This window comes from Natrix helvetica (genome assembly GCF_964273705.1).
Source record: "Natrix helvetica genome assembly, chromosome: 2".
Lineage (NCBI taxonomy): Eukaryota > Metazoa > Chordata > Lepidosauria > Squamata > Natricidae > Natrix > Natrix helvetica.
This window is the reverse complement of record NC_138552.1, coordinates 224,268,109-224,287,635: the sequence shown is the minus strand read 5'-3', so window position 1 is coordinate 224,287,635 and position 19,527 is coordinate 224,268,109. Positions and strand designations below refer to the sequence as shown.

The 19,527-nt window shown below is 41.1% G+C and overlaps 1 protein-coding gene and 1 long non-coding RNA gene across 3 annotated transcripts in view; both read right to left on the bottom strand.

The window, feature by feature from the left end:
* LOC309388140 overlaps positions 1 to 19,527 on the bottom strand; it is a 432,191-nt gene that overhangs the window by 288,935 nt on the left and 123,729 nt on the right. The window lies entirely within an intron of this gene.
* KIF26B (kinesin family member 26B) overlaps positions 1 to 19,527 on the bottom strand; it is a 308,871-nt gene that overhangs the window by 288,935 nt on the left and 409 nt on the right. For both annotated transcript variants that reach the window (XM_081945182.1, XM_081945183.1), the window contains exon 2: positions 18,726 to 19,127. In XM_081945182.1, coding sequence (XP_081801308.1) covers positions 18,726 to 19,127 — 402 coding nt within the window. The remainder of the gene's footprint in view (positions 1 to 18,725; positions 19,128 to 19,527) is intronic.

Genomic DNA, 19,527 nt, shown 5'->3' with positions numbered 1-19,527 from the left:
CCCCCCCATCTACACAGTTTAGTTCTCATTCACCTCTTAATAGCATTTTATAGGTCCGTGATGACAAACTTATGGCATGCATGCCACCCTCTGCAGCCACATGAGCCATTGCCCAGCTCAGCTCCACTGTGCATGCATATGTGCCTCCCACTGGCCAGCTGATTTTCAGGTTCCTGCCATGCATGCGGGAGACCCACGTGCATGCATGGGGGCGGAGGGAGCGTGGGAGGTGCAGTGGGCATCCCACACTCCATTTTTGGTCCCAGGAGTCTCCATGCAGCCTGTTTTGGATGGCAGGTATGTGCAGGGAGGCTCTGGGAGGGCAAAAAATTGGCCTTGTGGAAGTTCCGTAAGTCCAGAAATGGGCTCGTTTCAGCCTCTGGAGAGCCTCCGGAGACCAGGGGAGAGCATTTTTGCCTTCCCGGAGGCTCAAAGAAAGCCTTCAGGGCCTGGGGAGAGTGAAAAATGGGTCTCCTGGAAGTCCAGAAACGGGACTGTTTCTGGCCTCCAGAGCCCAGGGAATGGCCATTTTTACTCTTCCAGAAGTTTGAAGGAAGCCTCCAGAGCCTGGGGAGTTGACAACGCCCTCCCCCCACCATGGTGCAGGAGGCCAAGTAGGCTACACCCACCATGGCCATACTATCCAGGCAGAGAACTGGTTGCTAAATTTTTTGCATGGGGGGAGCACATGCATGCACAGGGGGCTGGCTGCATTGCATTATAGGTGTGAGCACGTGCATGAGTGATTTGGGCACGCGAGGACAAAAGGTTAGCCATCACTGTTATAGGTCTACCAATCCTGTTCAATCCTGTCATTAACTGTAATACATACCACCACTGACTGAATAGCAAGCAAATTGACATCATAAATATTGGATGTTTTATAAAATGTCAGCTAGAATATTGTTATTCATTACCAACTTTTTAAACAGCAATATTTTTAGGAGAACGGGGTACCTATGAATGTTTCATTATTAGAAAAAATTGTTTAAACTCTATTTGAAGGTGACCCTGAAATACTAGGAGGTATCTGACCTTTTAAAAACTAGTTAGTTAACAATAGAATTTATTTTCAATTGAGTAAGTCATTGTGTGTCAATCAAGATATATATCCTACAAAGTTTTAACCCTGGTGAATTATCAAATAAAGTGTGGGTTTCAGAAAAATACATATGCTTTAATCTTTTTTAATACATTGAGGTCTCAACTAATGAACTTTTTTTTTAAGTACTCATTCTCTCTTCTCTTTAATGAGGAATATTAGTTTTGAGACTATACCCAGTTCTTATCTTGCTTAACTGTACATTCTTTCAGCTACAAAAGACACAGTGAATACTATTTAATTCACTTGTTTAGTGGAAACAGGATTCCAGACCTTAGAAAGCCCATTCTTACCCTAAAAACCACTTAGCCTGGAAAAAAAGGGGAGGGGAGCTACGTGGCTAATCAAAAACAGGATAACCGGTATCTATCCCTGCAGAAGGCACCAGAAGAAATAAGCATGTTATATCTACAGAAGATTAAAAGTAAAATCAAATAAACAAAACTGCAACAAGGCAATGGATGTTATCCCCACCATCACACTTTTCATAGGTAGATGAGTAAATAGTGACTCAACAGAGATTTCATTCACACAGAGGAATATGGTATGCTGGGAACTCTTCTCAGCCTGACAATCTGCTGCAGATGCTAGTTAAAGGGAGCTATTTATCAACGTCAACCGTGTGCATTACAATGCACCAGTTTGAAGCAGCTCAGGCTTCTGCCCTTGTTTCTCCCACAAGCTTTTCTGCTTCTGATCTTACAGCTACAAAGAACCTTTATCTTTGGCTTCCCAGTTACATCTGCATTACAAGAATTGCCAAAATACAAACCGGGGTGTTCTTTTTCCCTGGAGACCCCAAAGGGAAAAAAGATGAAACATTCTGGTATTAATTTTTTAAAAAAAGTTCCTCTTTCTCTTTTAATATTTATTTGCAGTTCAGGGTTTATCAAGAATCATGACAAGAAATCACCTCAGCGAAACGATTACACAAATTTAGATTTTTCACCTTTGGTTAAACTGAAATGGAATATTAAATAGGCAATGCGGAGAGACACTAAGGTACAGAGAATCAAACAAGTACCGCATTTTTTGGAGTATAAGACGCACCTTTTTCCCTCAAAAAAGAGGCTGAAAATCTGGGTGTGTCTTATACAATGAATACAGCATTTTTAGCCTCCGGAAACCCCGCCCCTTTGCAAAAATGGCGTGCATAGCCTTTAAGAGGCTTCCACAGTGCTCCTGGGGGTTGGAGGGGAGAGAAATGAGCAAAAAATGGAGTGTTTTTTGCTCATCCCCCCCCCCCCCGCTGCTCCCAGGAGCACTCTATAAGCCTCATAAAGGCTATGCATGCCTTTTTTGATGAAAAACAGGCTGTTTTGGCGAGGTCTGCAGAGTACAAAAACTTTTTTTTTAATTTGCCTCTTTAAAATCTTGATGAGTCTTATACTCCAGTGCATCTTATACTCCAAAAATACATACCTTCTATCCATTATTAACTGTAAAATCAGCAAGAGGCAAGGCAACTAAGAACAGATGAAATGATCCTTCATTGAGGAGCTGGACATATAAGGATCCCATCCCATCTTACATGGTGATCTGATATGTATCTTTGGTTATGCCAACTTCTGTCTACTGTTTTTCTTCTTATGCTTAATCTTTGCTGTTTCTCCCCCCCTCCCCCCATTACTAAAACTTATCCCATAAGTTCTCCCTTCCCTCTACAGACATATACTATAGTCACTCCCAAGCAATTATAACTATTTTTAAAAAAACTTAAAGCTAGTCTTAGTTCAGTTTTTAGTACAGAAATAAGATTGCCTCCTAAACCTGTTGGCTTAATTCATGCTTGTGGTTTATTCTTAATATACTGAGAATTCAGCTATTGTGATCTGGAAACTGATTTGCAACTTATTGCTACTCATTCTGGTTCATTAAGACACAACCCAACCATTGCCAGTGAATTTATATTAGTGGGATTAGATTTCAATAATTTTATAGGAATTTCCATGGTCACACCTGCATTTTCATTTTAGCCATACTTCCATACTAGTCTTTCCTGTTTGCATTCCTTTGTCCCTATCTAATAACGTCATGCTATGAATTGATATCTAAAAGTTCTCTGGAAAGGAAAATACAGAATGATGTGTTTTTGAAATGTAGGAAAGCTATTTATTCCTGTCCATTAAATTCTGAACTTTAAATCAAACTGGTTGAAATAATTTATTGTGTCCTATCAAGTATTTCTGCATGCATTGCTGAACTTTCCAATTTATTTGCAGCAATAACGTCTTAAACTACATTACACTCCACTCAATAAGCACCTGTTCTGAATTTTAGGAGCAGTTTGCCAGGCTGCATTCATGATTACTGGGGAGGAAAAGTAAAAAATCCCCTGCCCTTTTTTACTAATACTTCAGCTGACCTTGATTCTCTTGGAGACTATAAAGCCTAGCAACCACTACATTCTCCTGGTGCAGAAACCAGCATTTTCCTGTCACACTCTAGCTTCTAATCTGAGGATGTCCTGCGATCACCCAGTCATGCAAGATGATGTGGACATCTTAAAAAGCCTTGTTTTGGCAAGGCTCAATAATCTAAATCAGGGGTGTCAAACTCAATTTCATTGAGGGCTGCATCAGGGTTGTGTTCGGCATGGCCAGCATGACATCACTCATGTTGGGGAGCGCCTGTGGTGGCCCAAGCAGTCTGCCAGTGAAAATGGGGCTTTCGGCTAGGATGGCCTCCTGCAACCTTTGCCAGCAAAAACGGAGCTCAGGAACCCATTTTTGCTGGCAAAAGCACCGTGGGCCGGTCCTTCACTACTTCCAAGGTGCACTTGCGGGCCAGATCTATAGACCATGTGGGCCGGATCAGGCCACTGGGCCTTGTGTTTGACACCCCTGATCTAAATGCCCATGATACCGGAATCAAAGCATCCCATTCTGTATTTGGCCTACAAATCAATAATTGTGCATATTTTCTAATGCAGAGACTCCTGTTAAAAAAGATTTAGATTTAGACAGAAGTAGATGTTACTAGATATGTATTAAAAGGTAGTGGAAAACATTTTTATCAATACTTTGCCAATAAGTATTTCTTTGTTATAAAAAATAACAATTATAGTAATACCTGGATCACTGTATTACATTAAGATCAATCTATGACATTTTCAGTTTGCAAATTTTCAATTGCAATAATATGCAAAATGAAATTTGTTTCTATGAAATATGCATCTGCATGGATACTAAACAAATTGAAGTTTAGTGGCCAAATAACTTGATATATTTATTATAAGGTGTCTAAAATGATTGAAATAAATGAGAAATAAAAGACTAGTTAATTGTTGCCAGTTTTTCATTTGAATGTAACTGTCTTCTACTGTTGTCTTCGATAGTTTGATTTGAATGATGCTTGCCATGGATATTTTAAATGGTTGTATAGAATTTTCTTTTGTTTTGTCTGCACTGCTGTAAACTATTCCGGATCTTTAGTGATTCAGTAACAAATAGAATTAATGACCAAAAAACCCAGAGAAAACCAAGACTCTCAAAGTTGTTCCACTTTGTTGCTATGGTTTTGGAAAGATATAATAGTGATGTTTAACTACAGATGAAAAATACAGAATTTTATTGAAGTAGTTTGGATTTATCATGCATTTTGTTGTTAGTTGTGAAGTCGTGTCCAACCCATCGTGACCCCATAGACAACGTTCCTCCAGCCTTCCTGTCCTATACCATTTTCTGGAGTCCACTTAAGCTCACGCCTACTGCTTTGGTGACTCCATCCAGCCACCTCATTCTCTGTCATCCCCTTCTTCTTTTGTCCTCAATCTTTCCCAGCTTTAGACTCTTCTCCAGTGAGTCATTCCTTCTCATTACGTGACCAAAAGTTTCATCTTCATGCATACAGTATAACATAGCAAAATAAGCCTGTTTTGTTTTGAGACCAACATACTGTTATTCCGAGTTTCAAACAATGAAAAAATGTTCGCACCTTGCATATGAAATGTGTCTTTATTAATATAAGTAAAAGGTAGACCAATATGATTTTATGTAATGTTTTTATTGTTTAGAAACGGAATAATTTTATATGTATAAAGTATCATTAATGTTTTTGTTTTTTCTGTTATTTCCTCTTCACAAACAATAAACACAAACACAATTTCTGAACCATTTTCAAAGATAGCCTCTGAAGAATTTGTATGCAAAAACAGTGCATAAAAACCTTTTAGAAAACCTGAAGCGGCAATTCAGTAAGGGAACAAACAAACTGTTATCAAAACTACTTACAGCATTATTGCCGCCTTGAATATGTTGACATTTTGGTAATCCCAACATCACTGCAGGAAACAATTTGATGAAAATGCTTGTACACTGCAGCTTTAGAATGTGCTAATCCTTCCAGGGGAACAGCAGAGAATGGCATCACTAACATTAACCTAATTTAAGAGACTGGTTAACTGTTAATAGGATCCATTACAGAAGGAGAAGCAAGAGTCACAGCTTTCAATTTTCTCCAGAAATGCCTTTTTTTTCTTCACTAGCCATCAATAAACAAAAGGGCAAAAAGAATATTGCCTCTAGAACCTTGGCTAGTTCCCCACACCTTGCCTTAATCAAATATACTAGCTGGAAATTATGAGCATTAAGCCTTGACTTCTCCACTGAACTAGAACTGGCTGGGGAATTCTGGGAGTTGAAGTTCATACATCTTAAAGATGCTGAGGTTGAGAAACACTGACTTAGACATCACTAACTTAAAAAAGATTTCTCTGAATGAAATCTTACTGGATTTTTGATTTTAAAAAAACCCTTGAGTTGTGAATAGAAGAGAATTGGCAGCCAACTTCTAAAAATCAAAATAAAACTCTATTTAAGGATATCCATGTGAGAATATTTATCGCAGAGCAAAAATAATCTGTAAATACAGATTAAGCAGCAGCTCATCAAAAAATAATGATAAATTCCTGCAGGGACAAAAGTTGTGGCTAGAAACTCGCTGGTTTACTTTAGGGCAGGATTATTGTTGGGACAAAATGTAGACTGTTCCCCCACGCACTATAAACTCCCTTGAGCTTCTAAGGATATAAATCTAACCATTAAATAAAAATGAATAGGCAACTTAAAATGAATCTTCCTGAGATGGCTCCACTTCCAAATGTAAAAAGAGAGATCATCTGATTAAATAGACCTTCACTTCAAGACACTAGCATAATGAAGATTCCAGCTGGCCTCTCTTGCTGACATATTATCTCATTCTCTATAGAGTAGTAAATTCTTAACCTTTAATAATTTCTGATTTAACCAACATTCAAAACAAGCATTCTGTGCCTGCATTTTTAAATGACATAATCCTAGGTATGACCAACTTCTTTATGCCTCTGACATGTAAGTAGACTAAGGTGTTACACAACACTCACTCAAACTAATGAGCTTGTAGTATGGACACAAGGCTTCCAGTTATTTTCCTGAGATACGTAAATTTTGTTCAGCCTGTTTCCAAATTGAACTGGCTCAATTTGCAATATATATTTAGCCTTTGTTTTCTCAATGCTTCAAACACATGCAGAAACCAGACCTGAATAAAAATTCATGACATAATGGTTCTGCAAAGAACGACACAGCAAGCTGTCAATCTGTTTGGTTGTTTGGAACCATCCCAATCATCTAGCGTTCCAAAAATAATCCAGGATATTACTGCTGATGCAGCTGACTCGGTGTGAATTCTTTTACACTCCACCCCCTATTTTTAAAAAAACTATCTTGCTTTTGACAATCCAGTGAATTGGGCAGGTTGCCCAGTTTATAGTGCTGCTGACCCAGATTTGAGAAAGATTATGCATTCAATGAAGAACAAAAAATAATTATGGAATAAGTCTTCGATGAAATTCTCTTCTCACTCTGAAAGCTAAATGTTAACAATTTTCTAATGAAAAGGAATGTAAACCTTTAGGAAACGAAGTTACTGGATTCTTGGAGAAAAGAACGTTGGTTTTACCTAAACGTGTCTTTTAAGTAGAGTAGAGGGAGGGGTCACATGAGGCTTTTGTCACAGCCTGATTGGTCCATTAGACTGAGGGAAATTCTTCAATCTTCCTCCTTTCCCATTGGCTCCCAGTTTCCTCAATGTCGAAGTTCCGCATCTGTAGTCAAATACAATACCGATCCGGGAAGAGCTGGACTATTCCTGACCCTGAATCTATCACTGTCCCTAGGTGGAGGATTCGCGTGGATGAGGAAAGGTGACTTTTGGCAAAATTCATGGAGAACCCAAGGGACTGTAGGCATTGGATGGTGAGCTGAAGGTTGGCTAACGCTAGAGGACGGGATCTCGCCTGGACTAGGACGTCGTCTAGGTAGCATTGGAGTCTCACTGGCACCGTGTGCAGGTGAGCTGCCAACACCGCCAGGACCTTTGTGAATGTGCAGGGCGCCGAGGCCAACCCAAACGGGAGGGCCCTGTACTGGAAGTGGAGGTCCCCGTGAGAGAACCTCAGGTACTCGCGATGGGATGGAAGGATGGGAATGTGGAGATAGGCCTCAGTCAGGTCTATTGATGCCAGATAATCCCCCCGACGGATGCCCTGGAGGATGGACTTTAGGGAAGACATTTTGAACCGTCTGTAAACCAGGTACCGAATTAGGCGCTTGCGGTCCAGAATCGCCCTCCAGCCCCCCGAGCTCTTCGGGACCATGAACAAGTTGGAGTAGTGGCCCCACCTGGGTGGCACGGGCTCTATCGCCTGGATCTCTAGGAGATGTGTTATGGCGAGATCCATCAGGCGCCGGCGTTCCAGATCCCGGGAGGGAGGGAACATTCTGAAGAGCTTAGGGGGGGTGGAGAGGAACTCTAGTCGAAGGCTGTGTCGAATGGTGGCCCTGACCCAGGCATCAGAGGTGATCTCGTCCCACTGATCTGCATAACTTGCCAGACGGATGCCTATGGGAAGAGACGGGTTTGAGTCACTTCCCCCTGCAGAAGGGGCGGCCGCCCCCCCTTGAAAGGGCCCTCTGGTCTGGCCTTGGAACCTGTTGCAGTCCTGATAAAAGGGACGAGAGTACTGCCTATCCGATCTAAAGGAATTGTATCTCTGCTGATGATCCTGTTCGGGAGCCCTAAAGGATGACCTGTGGTATGGGGCCGGGTGGGCCTCCACTTTCTTGGCATTGGAAGGAAGGACCTTCTTTGTATCCTTGTTCTCAATTAATATTGGATCCAGGGCCTCCCCAAAGAGATTCGGCCCCAAATAGCCTTATTTTCCATCTGCCAGTTGCGGAGCCACAACATGCGACGGGAGGTGACAGATGTGGGCAGGGCGCAGGAGGAGAATCTCACCACATCCAAAGTTGCGTCCGCCGAGAATTGGGAGGCGGCTATGATTTTGGTTATGTCTTGATGCAGGCACTCATCCTGGATCGGAATGCGATCCTGAAGCTGGCGAAGCCACATAACTGTAGTGCGGTTAAAATAGGAGGCTGCAGCAGCTGACTTGACTGCCCAGGTGGAGGCATTAAAATTTTTACACAATGTTAGATCCGCCCGTTTGTCCTCCGGCTTCATCTTATCAGCTGCATCTCCCGAGACTACCAGGGAGAAGGAGACCAAGGCTGCTATTGGGGTATCAATACTAGGCAGCTGGAGCGCCTGGGCAAAGGTCTGTTCTACATTGTAGAAACGGCGATCGTTACTGCCCGGGTTAGAAAAATTGGAGGGGCGTGCCCACTGGAAGTCACTTCCGGTTTGCTCGAAGGGTTGTTTTAAGCGTTCCGAAGGCTTCAGGGAAGCCTCCGGACGGTCCCTGAAGCCTCCGGAGGGCCTCCGTGGGGGTGGGGGGACTCTTTTCGCCCTCTCCAGGCTCCTATAAAGCCTCTGGAGCCTGGGGAGGGTGAAAAATGGCTTTTAAAAATGGTGAACTCAGCTGGCCAGCGCGTGCATGCGCGCTGGCCAGCTGACAGGGCAGTGCCTTGCGTGCCCTGACAAATGGCTCCGCGTGCCACCTGTGGCACACGTGCCATAGGTTCGCCATCACTGTCCTACAGCATCCTATTTCCAAAAAAATAAAATCAAGATTTTAAAGGGAGTCCTCAGTCAAAAATTCAAAGGATATAGGTAAATTGGTAAAACCAGCTGTGGCTCATTGGAGTAATAATAATAAGCACATAGGAGAAAAGAAATCAAGATCAGGGAAAGCTGAGCAAGAATCTAACTAAAGCAAATGTTCTTCATAAAAAAACCTTACTGATTTTAGTAATCATAGCCAACAAAAAGGTACAATCTGCAAGCATTATGATGGCAATTCTTAACATAAATATTTTTAAAATCATAAAATATTTTTCTGTTGAAATAACACTTATTCCAATAGAAGAGAACCTTAATACATAATGCTTATTTTACTTGAATAATTGTTATTTTAAGAGGAGGCTTTAAAAAGCAGTATGAAGGTAAAGAAATAATCTTTAGAAAATTCAGTTGGCATTCATGCAACTGGAAAATATTCTGTCCATAGTTTTGTGCTTTGGTATTATGACCTATCCTGCAATTACAAAAGACTAGCTATTGCTGCCTAAAGTATTATAGGCTTAATCCTCTGCAACGCAGACAAATTATTGCTCCCAGCTATTTAAATTCACACTTCTAATGCAATAATTCTACTTGGACTGACAGAGATTTTTGCACTACAAAATTAAGTCTCTATAAAATCTGGCTATGTTTATTCACAAATTAAAGGTCTAGATGAACATGAAGAAGTTCCATTATTTTGCCATTTGCTAAGCTATTGCCTAATCTCAGCTAGGAATGTCTCTAAGTACTCATAAGTGGAAATGGAATTGTTTTCCATTATATTAGCAATGGGACTTTTTCAATATTATCAATATTGCGCACTACTGACAAAGCAAAAAGTGGAGGCAAATATTTGAAGCCCTGCTAGCTTTTTAAATTGGACATGAAAAGGAAGCTGGATCTACCTAGGGATGTATCGGGGGTGGGGAGGGGAGGCATTTTTATTTTTGTTTTGTTTTTTGCAAACCTGGAGGAAATAAAGACCAAATAAGCAAAATTATGAAAGAAATAAAAAAATGAGTGTGGATGATTTCCAAAACACATTGTTTTTTTTTACAGGGGATACAATCATATCTCTCTATCCAGCATTTTATCTTTCAGACTTTGCAGAGAGGACACACAAAATGAGTGATAGTGTTATCTCCAGATGGTGATAGCAATCCTACAGATACCAGTTCATAGGGGGATAACTGCAGGGAGAAAGTGTCTTCCTCTTCTGACAACTATTTGGTTGGTCATTGTGAGAAACAAAATCTGGACCAAGAACAGCCTTAGCAACTTTCTGAAGGGCTCTTTTTATATTTTTGTAACAATGAAGTCATTTCTTTTGTTCCTCCAGAAAACATAACTGAAGAATAACTATAGCTTAGCTTGTTAGATAAATATATTTTAACTGAAAATACTTTCTATCATGTGCATTTATCAGTTAAAGAAAAAGAAGACATATTCCTTTTCCCAGAAACTTGCCAGGAGGTAGAGTTGAAATAGTTAAATTAAGATATGGACTTTTCTCATTAGAGGTTAGCTATGTACTCTGTAACCATAGTTCCTAAATTCTCTTCCTGTTGACGTACTGTGAGTAAACGTTTTGTATTAAAGTTAATGTTCCACACTTCAGTGATAACTATGAGCTTGTCAAATGTACTCTTGTTCCAGGTTAAACATTCAGTTTTCTGTACAAAATATGCTTGGCTGCATAATTTCATGTCTAAGGATCAGTCCGATCACAAAACATTTTTTTAAAGCATTTGGTTCACATATATGCAAACTTCAAAGTCCACAGAAAGATACATACGCACGACATATTTAAGAAATACTAAAAGCTATGCTTTTATTACATCTCATGGATTTTTTTCATTATTTACTGTTGCCGTACCATCAAATATACAAGTGAAGTGCATTTTAAATAAGGAATAAGTGCAACATCTAAAACATATATTGCTGTCTAGGTTTATAAAGGACTTTTGCCGACAAGTTATTAGAGCTAATGAAATTTTCTACACCGCTCTCAGCAGGAGTCAACAAAAAGGCTACATCAGCTGGATTCACAAATGATGAATGGACGAGAACACAAGAGTTCTTGATCATTCTTCCAATAATGCTCTACAATTCTCATAACTGTATAGTGGCAACAATGTAGTCAAAAGTCTCAAGTTACTCTAAATATAGTAGGTCATAAATTTAAGCCACTGAAAATATTGTTATGTAGTCTTTTCCCTCTTCAGTGTTTTCCAGATGTGTTGGCTTATAACTTCCAGATTTTTAAATGAGTATAGCCAAAAACTATTATACGAACACAACTTCTCAGAACTTTGGTTAATTAAACACTACCCACTGTTTTCCTTGGCCCATAAAAGGAGAACATGTAAAGCATGTTATCTCAAAGCAACTGCAACAAAATGGATGAGGAGAAAACAGGAGTGAAACATATCCATATTACCCCTTTCAAGTAAAATCTTATAAAGTCCCAGTTCTTGTATCTAATATGGGAGGGGAAGGAACAGTCTAATTATTTTGATCAGTCAATGGGAAAGCCAGATTCGCCTAACAACTGTGTTACTAATTTAACAATTGCAGTGATTCACTTAACGAAGGTGGCAAGAAAAGTCGTAAAACAGAGCAAAACTCACTTAACAAATTTCTCACTTAGCAACATAAATTCTGGGCTCAATTGTGGTTGTAAGTCGAGAACTACCTGTAGTTGCCCATTTGAGACAGGGCTCCTGATTTTTCATTCCCAAACAAGGCAAACATAAGAAAGCAATTTGAATCCTAATTTTAACCTGTAGGTTGGCAGAAAAGATGCAGAACAAAAGTGTTTATTAACATTCACGCACTGGGTAATTATTTATTATAGGTACTTTCTTGCAAATAGGACACTTGTGAGTGTCATACATTTTTAACAATAGTTTTTTAAAAAAAAACTTTTTAATTTTAGAGTTATGAAATGTAGGTACTTCCAAGTCACTCTCACTGCATCATGTCATTCTTTTTTCTTCTGCATACATTCTGTATCTATGTTTCTGCATTTCTGCAACCTTTCTTAAATGGGGGTCCTCCAGATGGCTATATTAAATGGAATTTCCGGAAATTCCCATCTGAATGCACCTAAAGGATGCTATCTCAGAAGTAGCAGCACTATTTTTGGTGCTCAGTGCCTTCAGGCAGACTCTTAACTGCTGACCCAGCAAACCTTATGATAAATGACTTGCTTTAATGGTATAGTCACAGGTTGCAACTCAAAGGGACATTTCTTTAGATTCAACCTTTTTTGTGTTTTCATTTGCATATTTGGAGATACCAGCCCTTGGATGTTGATAAAAGAAATGATCAAATTTGCTGTGCAAACATAGAGCATCCCATTCAGAAATTTAGGGTCATCTGTATTTTATTTCAAAGAACGCCATAAATAAATAGTGATAAGTGAAACTGAACAAACAAGTGTTCGGGAACCTTCAAAAGCAGTATTTTAACTTTATGCTTGTTGATTTAAACCACCAAAAACAATTGCTTCAAGTATGTGTGTAAATATTGATAACATTTGGGCCTGACGCTGCAAGCCAACTGGCATTCTGTGTCATTCATTCACCCCACTGGCTCAACCACATTTACAAGGTTACTGTGGAAGAGAGCAGTGCTTAAAATGAAGCTCTTGGACTTGTTAAACCTTTAATGAAATGCCAGTGGTATTCCAATCCTGCTGCTTTGAAAGGCAAACTGCTGGCGGGGGGGGGGGGGTACATTTCACCAAACTGCTTAAAACCCAATCCAAACAAAGAAGCAATTGTTCAGGGAATGACATTACATATGCAGAGCTCTTCTCATAATCCACAGAAAACCTGTCCCACAGTGTTTACTTTCTAAAATGAGAGATGCTGTGGTTCATATCCCTGCCATAAAACCATGAGTCCAATTTTGGAACCTCTTTCTGTAACTAGAGACAAATGAGGGTTGCAATGGTAATTTATTGATTTGAGGGAGCTATACTCAATATATACCCAATGCTAGTATCTTTTATTCCATTTTGGGTTTGGTTTTTCCAAGCCAGAATCTTCTGAACAAAGTTCTCATGTATATGCCAAAAAAATAAAATAAATTACTGTCTCCTTGACTATAACCTTCCAACCACAAGACAGGTACCCTTTCAAAGCTCCTAGATCCGTGATGGCGAACCTATGGCCTGCGTGCCACAGGTGGCACGCAGAGCCCTCTCTGAGGGCATGCAAGCTGTCACTCCAGCTCAGCTCCACTGCACATGCCAGCTGGTTTTGGGGTCTCTGCCACGCACAAGCGGGGGCTGGGGTACATGTGGGAGACACACACATATGTGTGGGGGCCGGGGCACACACATGGGGGTTGATTGTGCACACGTGGGGGGCAGAACCCATGTGGGGAGAGGGGCATGCGCAGGGAGGCAGGGAGCATGTGGGGAGAGGGGCATGCGCAGGGAGGCAGGGAGCATGTGGGGAGAGGGGCATGCGCAGGGAGGCAGGGAGCATGTGGGGAGAGGGGAATGCGCAGGGAGGCAGGGAGCATGTAGGGCACATGCATGCGCTTGGGAGGTGGGGCACATGGTGGGGCACATGCACATTGCATTATGGGTGTGCATGTGCTTTCGGCACTCGGTGCAGTAAAGGTTAGCCATCAGGTTCTAGATGTTAAAGCTCTAAAACACCCTAGGAGCGGGAGAAAACTGAATTTCAGGGAAGACATTATAATCTATCCTATTCTCTACTGTTTTAACACTTATGTATACAATACAATTATTCAGAGTCTGCGTTTAAAGAGTCTGCTGTTATTCATCTAAGTGTTTGACCCATTTTTTTTGCTACAGGAATTTAAATTGTTTTTATTTCCTTATTATTTCATTCTAGATTATAAACTGCCTTGGTGTCCTTCTGGCAGAAAGGCAGGGTATGAACCAAAATAATAAATAGTGCTATAGAGAAGTATTAAAAATATGGTAAGTCAACCTGCAATCCAAAGGGGAGAATCAACTCTAAGACCTCAGTGTCTTGCATTTGTAACAAGCTTCAAAACTAGCTGTTAATTCAAACTGCAATATATTGCCCTTCACATAAAGGAACAGAAATTAATTAAACTGGGGGAAAGCAAAGCACGCTGCACGCAATCTTCTCAAGCTTGTTTCATAGCAATACCATATTCTTAGCTGTGTGGGGTCTTTGGTGCTCTCTGAGCGTGGTTGTTTTCTTGCAATCAAGCTCAGAGAGCACCAAGAACCCCACAGTTCACCCCTGAACTACAAATATTATCTTCTATTGGTCTTAGTTGGGTATCACATATCTTCATCCGAACTGGCTCCTTGTTCCCCTTGAAGTGCACTCAACAGCAGGCGTGCCAAGACTTTGTTTTGCACAATCATTATAATCTGTGCAGTGGCATAACTGATTGCACGTTTCTGAATGATATATACGAAATTTGTCGTGTGTATGTATCCTAGGAAACAATATATTCCCTGGGTTTCTATGTCCTTATTAAAAGGCAATCTTTATAGTCCCAGATAATAAAGGAATGACAATTGGAAAGCTGTCACCTAAATAATATTAAACATTTTCTTGTGTTGTGTAGCACTTGCCATTAAATGAGGATTTGATGATTAATTGTTTGCCTGAAATAATAGTTTCAAAATAGTATTCTATTATATTCAGTGTAGTTTCGCTACTGTAATTGCTAAAAATCAAGGTTGTGCAAAGTCATTCAAAAGCAAGAAATTGCTCACTTATAATATGATCAAACTGGAGGGACGAAATTAGAACTGCAATATGTATTATCATACATAGTAAATAGTAATGGTATACTATAAATGTTAGATACTTATTCTAACTACAGTGGTTTCCACCAAGATCCTCTGTTCCGGCGGGAACAGAGTTTTAATCCTATTGGTCGAAGGGTCTGACAGCTCCCTATTAAAGGGCTGCTGTGAGACTCAACCTTCGCTGGATTGTTCTCACTTGTACTGAATAAAGAGCTGTTGTTACCATTAAGCCTGTGTGTGCCTATCCATTACGGAATCTAACAATAAAGATAAGAAAAAGGAGTCCCTACAAATTTTACTCTGCTAGATGTTGCTGACTATAGGGGATGTTGCTCATCTCTGTTTTAAGGACTATCCAAGGCTGGCGGAAGACATTTCCGCAATCATGGTGCCAGCATGATGTTGTGGAGTGTTGTTTCCTTCCCACCAAAGTGATACCTATTTAACTACTCGCATTAGCATGCTTTCGAATCGGTAGGTGGACAGGAGCTAGAAGAGGACGAGCGTTTACCTCGCTGTGTGATGCTCAATTTATAATCCTCATAATAATATTATTATCTAAGCAAATTATATTTGCCATATGCAGCAATGCTCTACATTTCCACTAGTGTTAGGTATTTCAGTTACAATATGGTATACACAAGCTATGACTTTCTGACAATGTTTGTTTTTACTACCCATAACCACGAGATCATCTTTACTGCAGACATTTCTGCTAGTACTTTAATAGTCTCCAATTTAGTATGTTCCAAATGCTGGCTCAAAAATCCAAGAATTGCAGTGTCAAAAGATTTGGAAAAACTAGCTTGGGAAAACTAGGTCTGACAAATTCCCCATCTTATGCAATCAACACAGCATTGAGAGCAACTTGGGTTAACTCCAACTCTAACTTTAATCCCAAAATCCATCCTCTTTAACTTAACCGCTGGTAATTTTGTTTTTTAATTTCAAACTTCTTAACCTACATTTCATGATTAAAAACAAATCCCAAAATGCTATCAAAGTCAGGCTGTCTAATTGCATTAGAAATTACGATAAAATGTGATGTCAGTGTCAACGGAGAAATAGCTATAGAAAAGACATTGTGGCAGAAATGTTATTAAACTAAATTATAGGGCAATAAAATACAGAATACAACTAAGATTGTTTTATTATACTGGAAAAATGCTGAACTGAGCAAGTGATGTTCTCAGTGGCCATCACAATCATTATTAACTATGAAATGAATTAAAAGGAAGCCTGCGTAAGAGCTATTTCCATACAGAAAATTTAAGTCTGTAATCGTATTATTTCTCTAGATTGAAAAATTAATAGGAATATGAATAGTGGTGGCAGCCATGAAATAAAGAGATGTCTGCTACTTGTAAGCAAGACTGTGATAAGACATACACAAAGTATTAAAATGCACAATCATAATATCAAGAAAAGTACACATTGTCAAGCCCATTTGCAAAACACTGTTCAGAAAGCTGGACATTTTTAAAAGAAGAAAAATGCATGTCTTTGATTTATGGGAAAAAATTACTGAGAACATCAAGCACTGTGAATGAGTTTCATGGAACACAGATGATATAAAACCAGTTTGTTCATGGAATGCCTTAAAAACAAAGCTAAGGCTTCTAACGGGAAGCAAGAAAGAAGGTCCCGATATCTGGTAAAATTAAAGGCTATAGAAAAGAGGTCAACAGAAGACAGTGGGTATGTATTATCACTGATAAAACAAGCATGGCCTTGCAAGAATAGAATGTAGCAGTTACTGAAGCACAATCCTTAAAAATATCCTCCCACTCAGAAAAGCAACTGAACAACAATGTCCTTCACTCAACTCAAATGAACACACTTCTGAGTGTGCATGAACAGGATCACATTGCAAAGCATTTATGACATGACAAGTAGTCTTTGACATATGACCACAATTGAGCCCAAAATTTCCATTGCTAAGCAAGGCAGTTAAGTGAGCTTTGCCCCATTTTACAACCTTTTTTTCACGGTTGTTAAGCAAATCTGGTTTTCTCCATTGATTTTGCTTGTCAAAAGCTGGTTGGAAAGGTTACAAATGGTGATCACGTGACCCCGGGACAGTGCAACTGTCATAAATACATGCCAGTTGCCAAGTGCCAAATTTTGATCACATGACCATGAGGATACTGCAATGGTTCTAAGTGTGAAAACTGGTCATGTCACTTTTTTCAATGGCATCGTAACTTTGAACAGTCACTAAATGAATGCTTGTAAGTACAAAACTACCTATAGAACTAAACCGTATACTGAACAAATTATATGCTTTTTATGCAGATTTACACATTTCAAAATCTCAAATGCTGCACCAAATAAATAGCTATGTATTTTGTATGTTAAAATTTACAAATGTTCAAATGGTTTTTGTTCCACAAGTGCTGTTATGCCATGATTACTGTAACATGCTCTATCTATGAATTCAGTAGACAGTAAACTATGGATCTTTTTCATTAAGTTGCAAAACCTGTTTCAGTTGCATCAGTCCAGACTGCAGGAATGAACTCTTATTAATATTCATTCAAGAAAATGCTGTACATGAAGATAGTTTGTTGAGGAAAAGATCAGTCTAGAATTTTTCTTCCTGACATCTAGATTTATATATTGTAAAATGCATTCAGTAGCTAATTTCCACCCAAACCACACTGACTCAGTGAAACTTAGTCCTTTATCGTTTGATTTATATAGTTCAGGGGTGTCAAACCCACGGTGTCACATTGTCATCACGTGAGGTATTGTGACTTTTTTCCCCTTCGCGCATTTTCCCCTTTGTGCATTGTCAGTGTGTGACGCATTCGGCCCACCAGGCCACAGGTTTGGCACCCCTGATGTAGATTAAAGGAATCTAACTGTTGCTGCTACCATTAGCAGTCATACCATCAGGATTATGGAAATAACTAAACACAACTGTTGGAAGAGGCAAAATTCAAGAAAGGAAGGTTTGAGCCTGCAGCTCTTGAAGATAAGGAGCTGCAAGACTTGCCAATGGAGGGTTCCATTGTTAAGTACTGAGACCAAAAATCAGCACAACTTGTAAAGTATGGTTTCCATTCAAAGAGAAAACTGTGAGAAATGGTAACTTGTCCAGGGTTATTCCAAGATTAACCACAACCACTTCATATGGACAACATTTCCAGCAAATCCTTTCTCTCTTGGGCCATACAATAATCACTTACATATGCAATAGATATGAGTTATTCATAGCAGCCAAAGCTACTAAATTTCTGGGTAGGGCTTAGGAGACCTATGGATTTCTGGTCGCTCTAGAACAGGGGTCCTCAAACTTGGCAACTTTAAGACTTGTGGACTTCAACTCCCAGAATTCTGGGAGTTGAAGTCCACAAATCTTAAAGTTGCCAAGTTTGAAGACCTCTGCTCTATAATTACAACTCCCTTTGTTGGAGCCCCTGGGAGTTGTACTTCACAAGCTTTCTCCCTTGACCCTTGGAATCCACATTGCAATGTGAATTCACACGTGCCTAAAAGCTAAAGGGCTATTTATAAAGAAAAAAACCAAACTTACGCCCAACATTTCAAATTTTGGGCCACCTGAGCTCCAAGGACTACATTCTTAATGACTGCGGGTCCACTATCCCGCGGTTGCGCTGACTTTGGACTCCAGTCCAGCTGGGACGCGCATCCGTTTGCCCAAGGTTGCTCTCGCAAAACCGAGGAGGTCCACTCCACTCCCACTTTCCCCTCCGTCCCCACGCCTTGGTTTCAAGCCTTGCCGCGCTCACGAGCGACCGGGTAGCCCTTCCCTCTCCGCTCAGGCAGCCCAAGACGGGACGAGCCGAGAGAGGAGGGCGGCGGCCCCGGGGCACTCACCTTGGGACTGTAGGGCCCCGGGATCAGCAGCTTGAGCGCCTGTCTCTTCAGCTCCACCAAGCGGGCGTTGCAGTTCTCACACCACACGCCGCGATCGGAGCCCGGGGAGGAGCCTCCTCCGCTGCCGGAACCGGGAGAGCCGGTGCCGAAGCCGGGCGAGCCACCTAAAGAGCCCGGCGAGCTGGTGCCGATCCCCGGGGAAGCGGGACCCGGCGAGCCGGTGAAGGAGCCGGGAGAGGAGGTTCCCGATCCAGGCGAAGGGGTACCGGAGGAGCCCACCACAGAGCCGGCTCCTTCTGGGGCGGGGCGGCTGCTGGACCGGGACTCCTCGTAAGCTTTCCTGTACCAGCTTTCCGGCGAGAAGGGCGCCGCGGGTTTGGTGGGGGAGCAGGAGTCGTTCACCTGAGCGGAGAAGGAAAGGGGAGCAGATTATTCAGAGGGGAAAGCGGGCAGCCAAGGGACATCTATCGATCGATCAAACCCGGGATTGAACAGGAGAAAACGCCCCACCTCTCAGACCTTTCTCTGATTTTCACTCAAGGAGACTTGGGGGGGGGGGATTTTTTTTCTCCCCGAGAAAATAGGAAGGGAGGTGTCCTCAAGGACGTCCCCAAGGAGCTCAGATGAGTGATAATAACTCTCTTCTCTTCCCCCCCCCCCCTCCGCCGTACTTCCTTCGCCCGAGTCAGGACTGACTGTAGCTACCTTTGGAGGAAAGGCATCCCAGGTACTGGGGGGAGGGGGGAAGCTTCCCCAAAGAGGCTCTCGGGCAATGAAATGGAACCCGGGGGTGGGAGGTGGC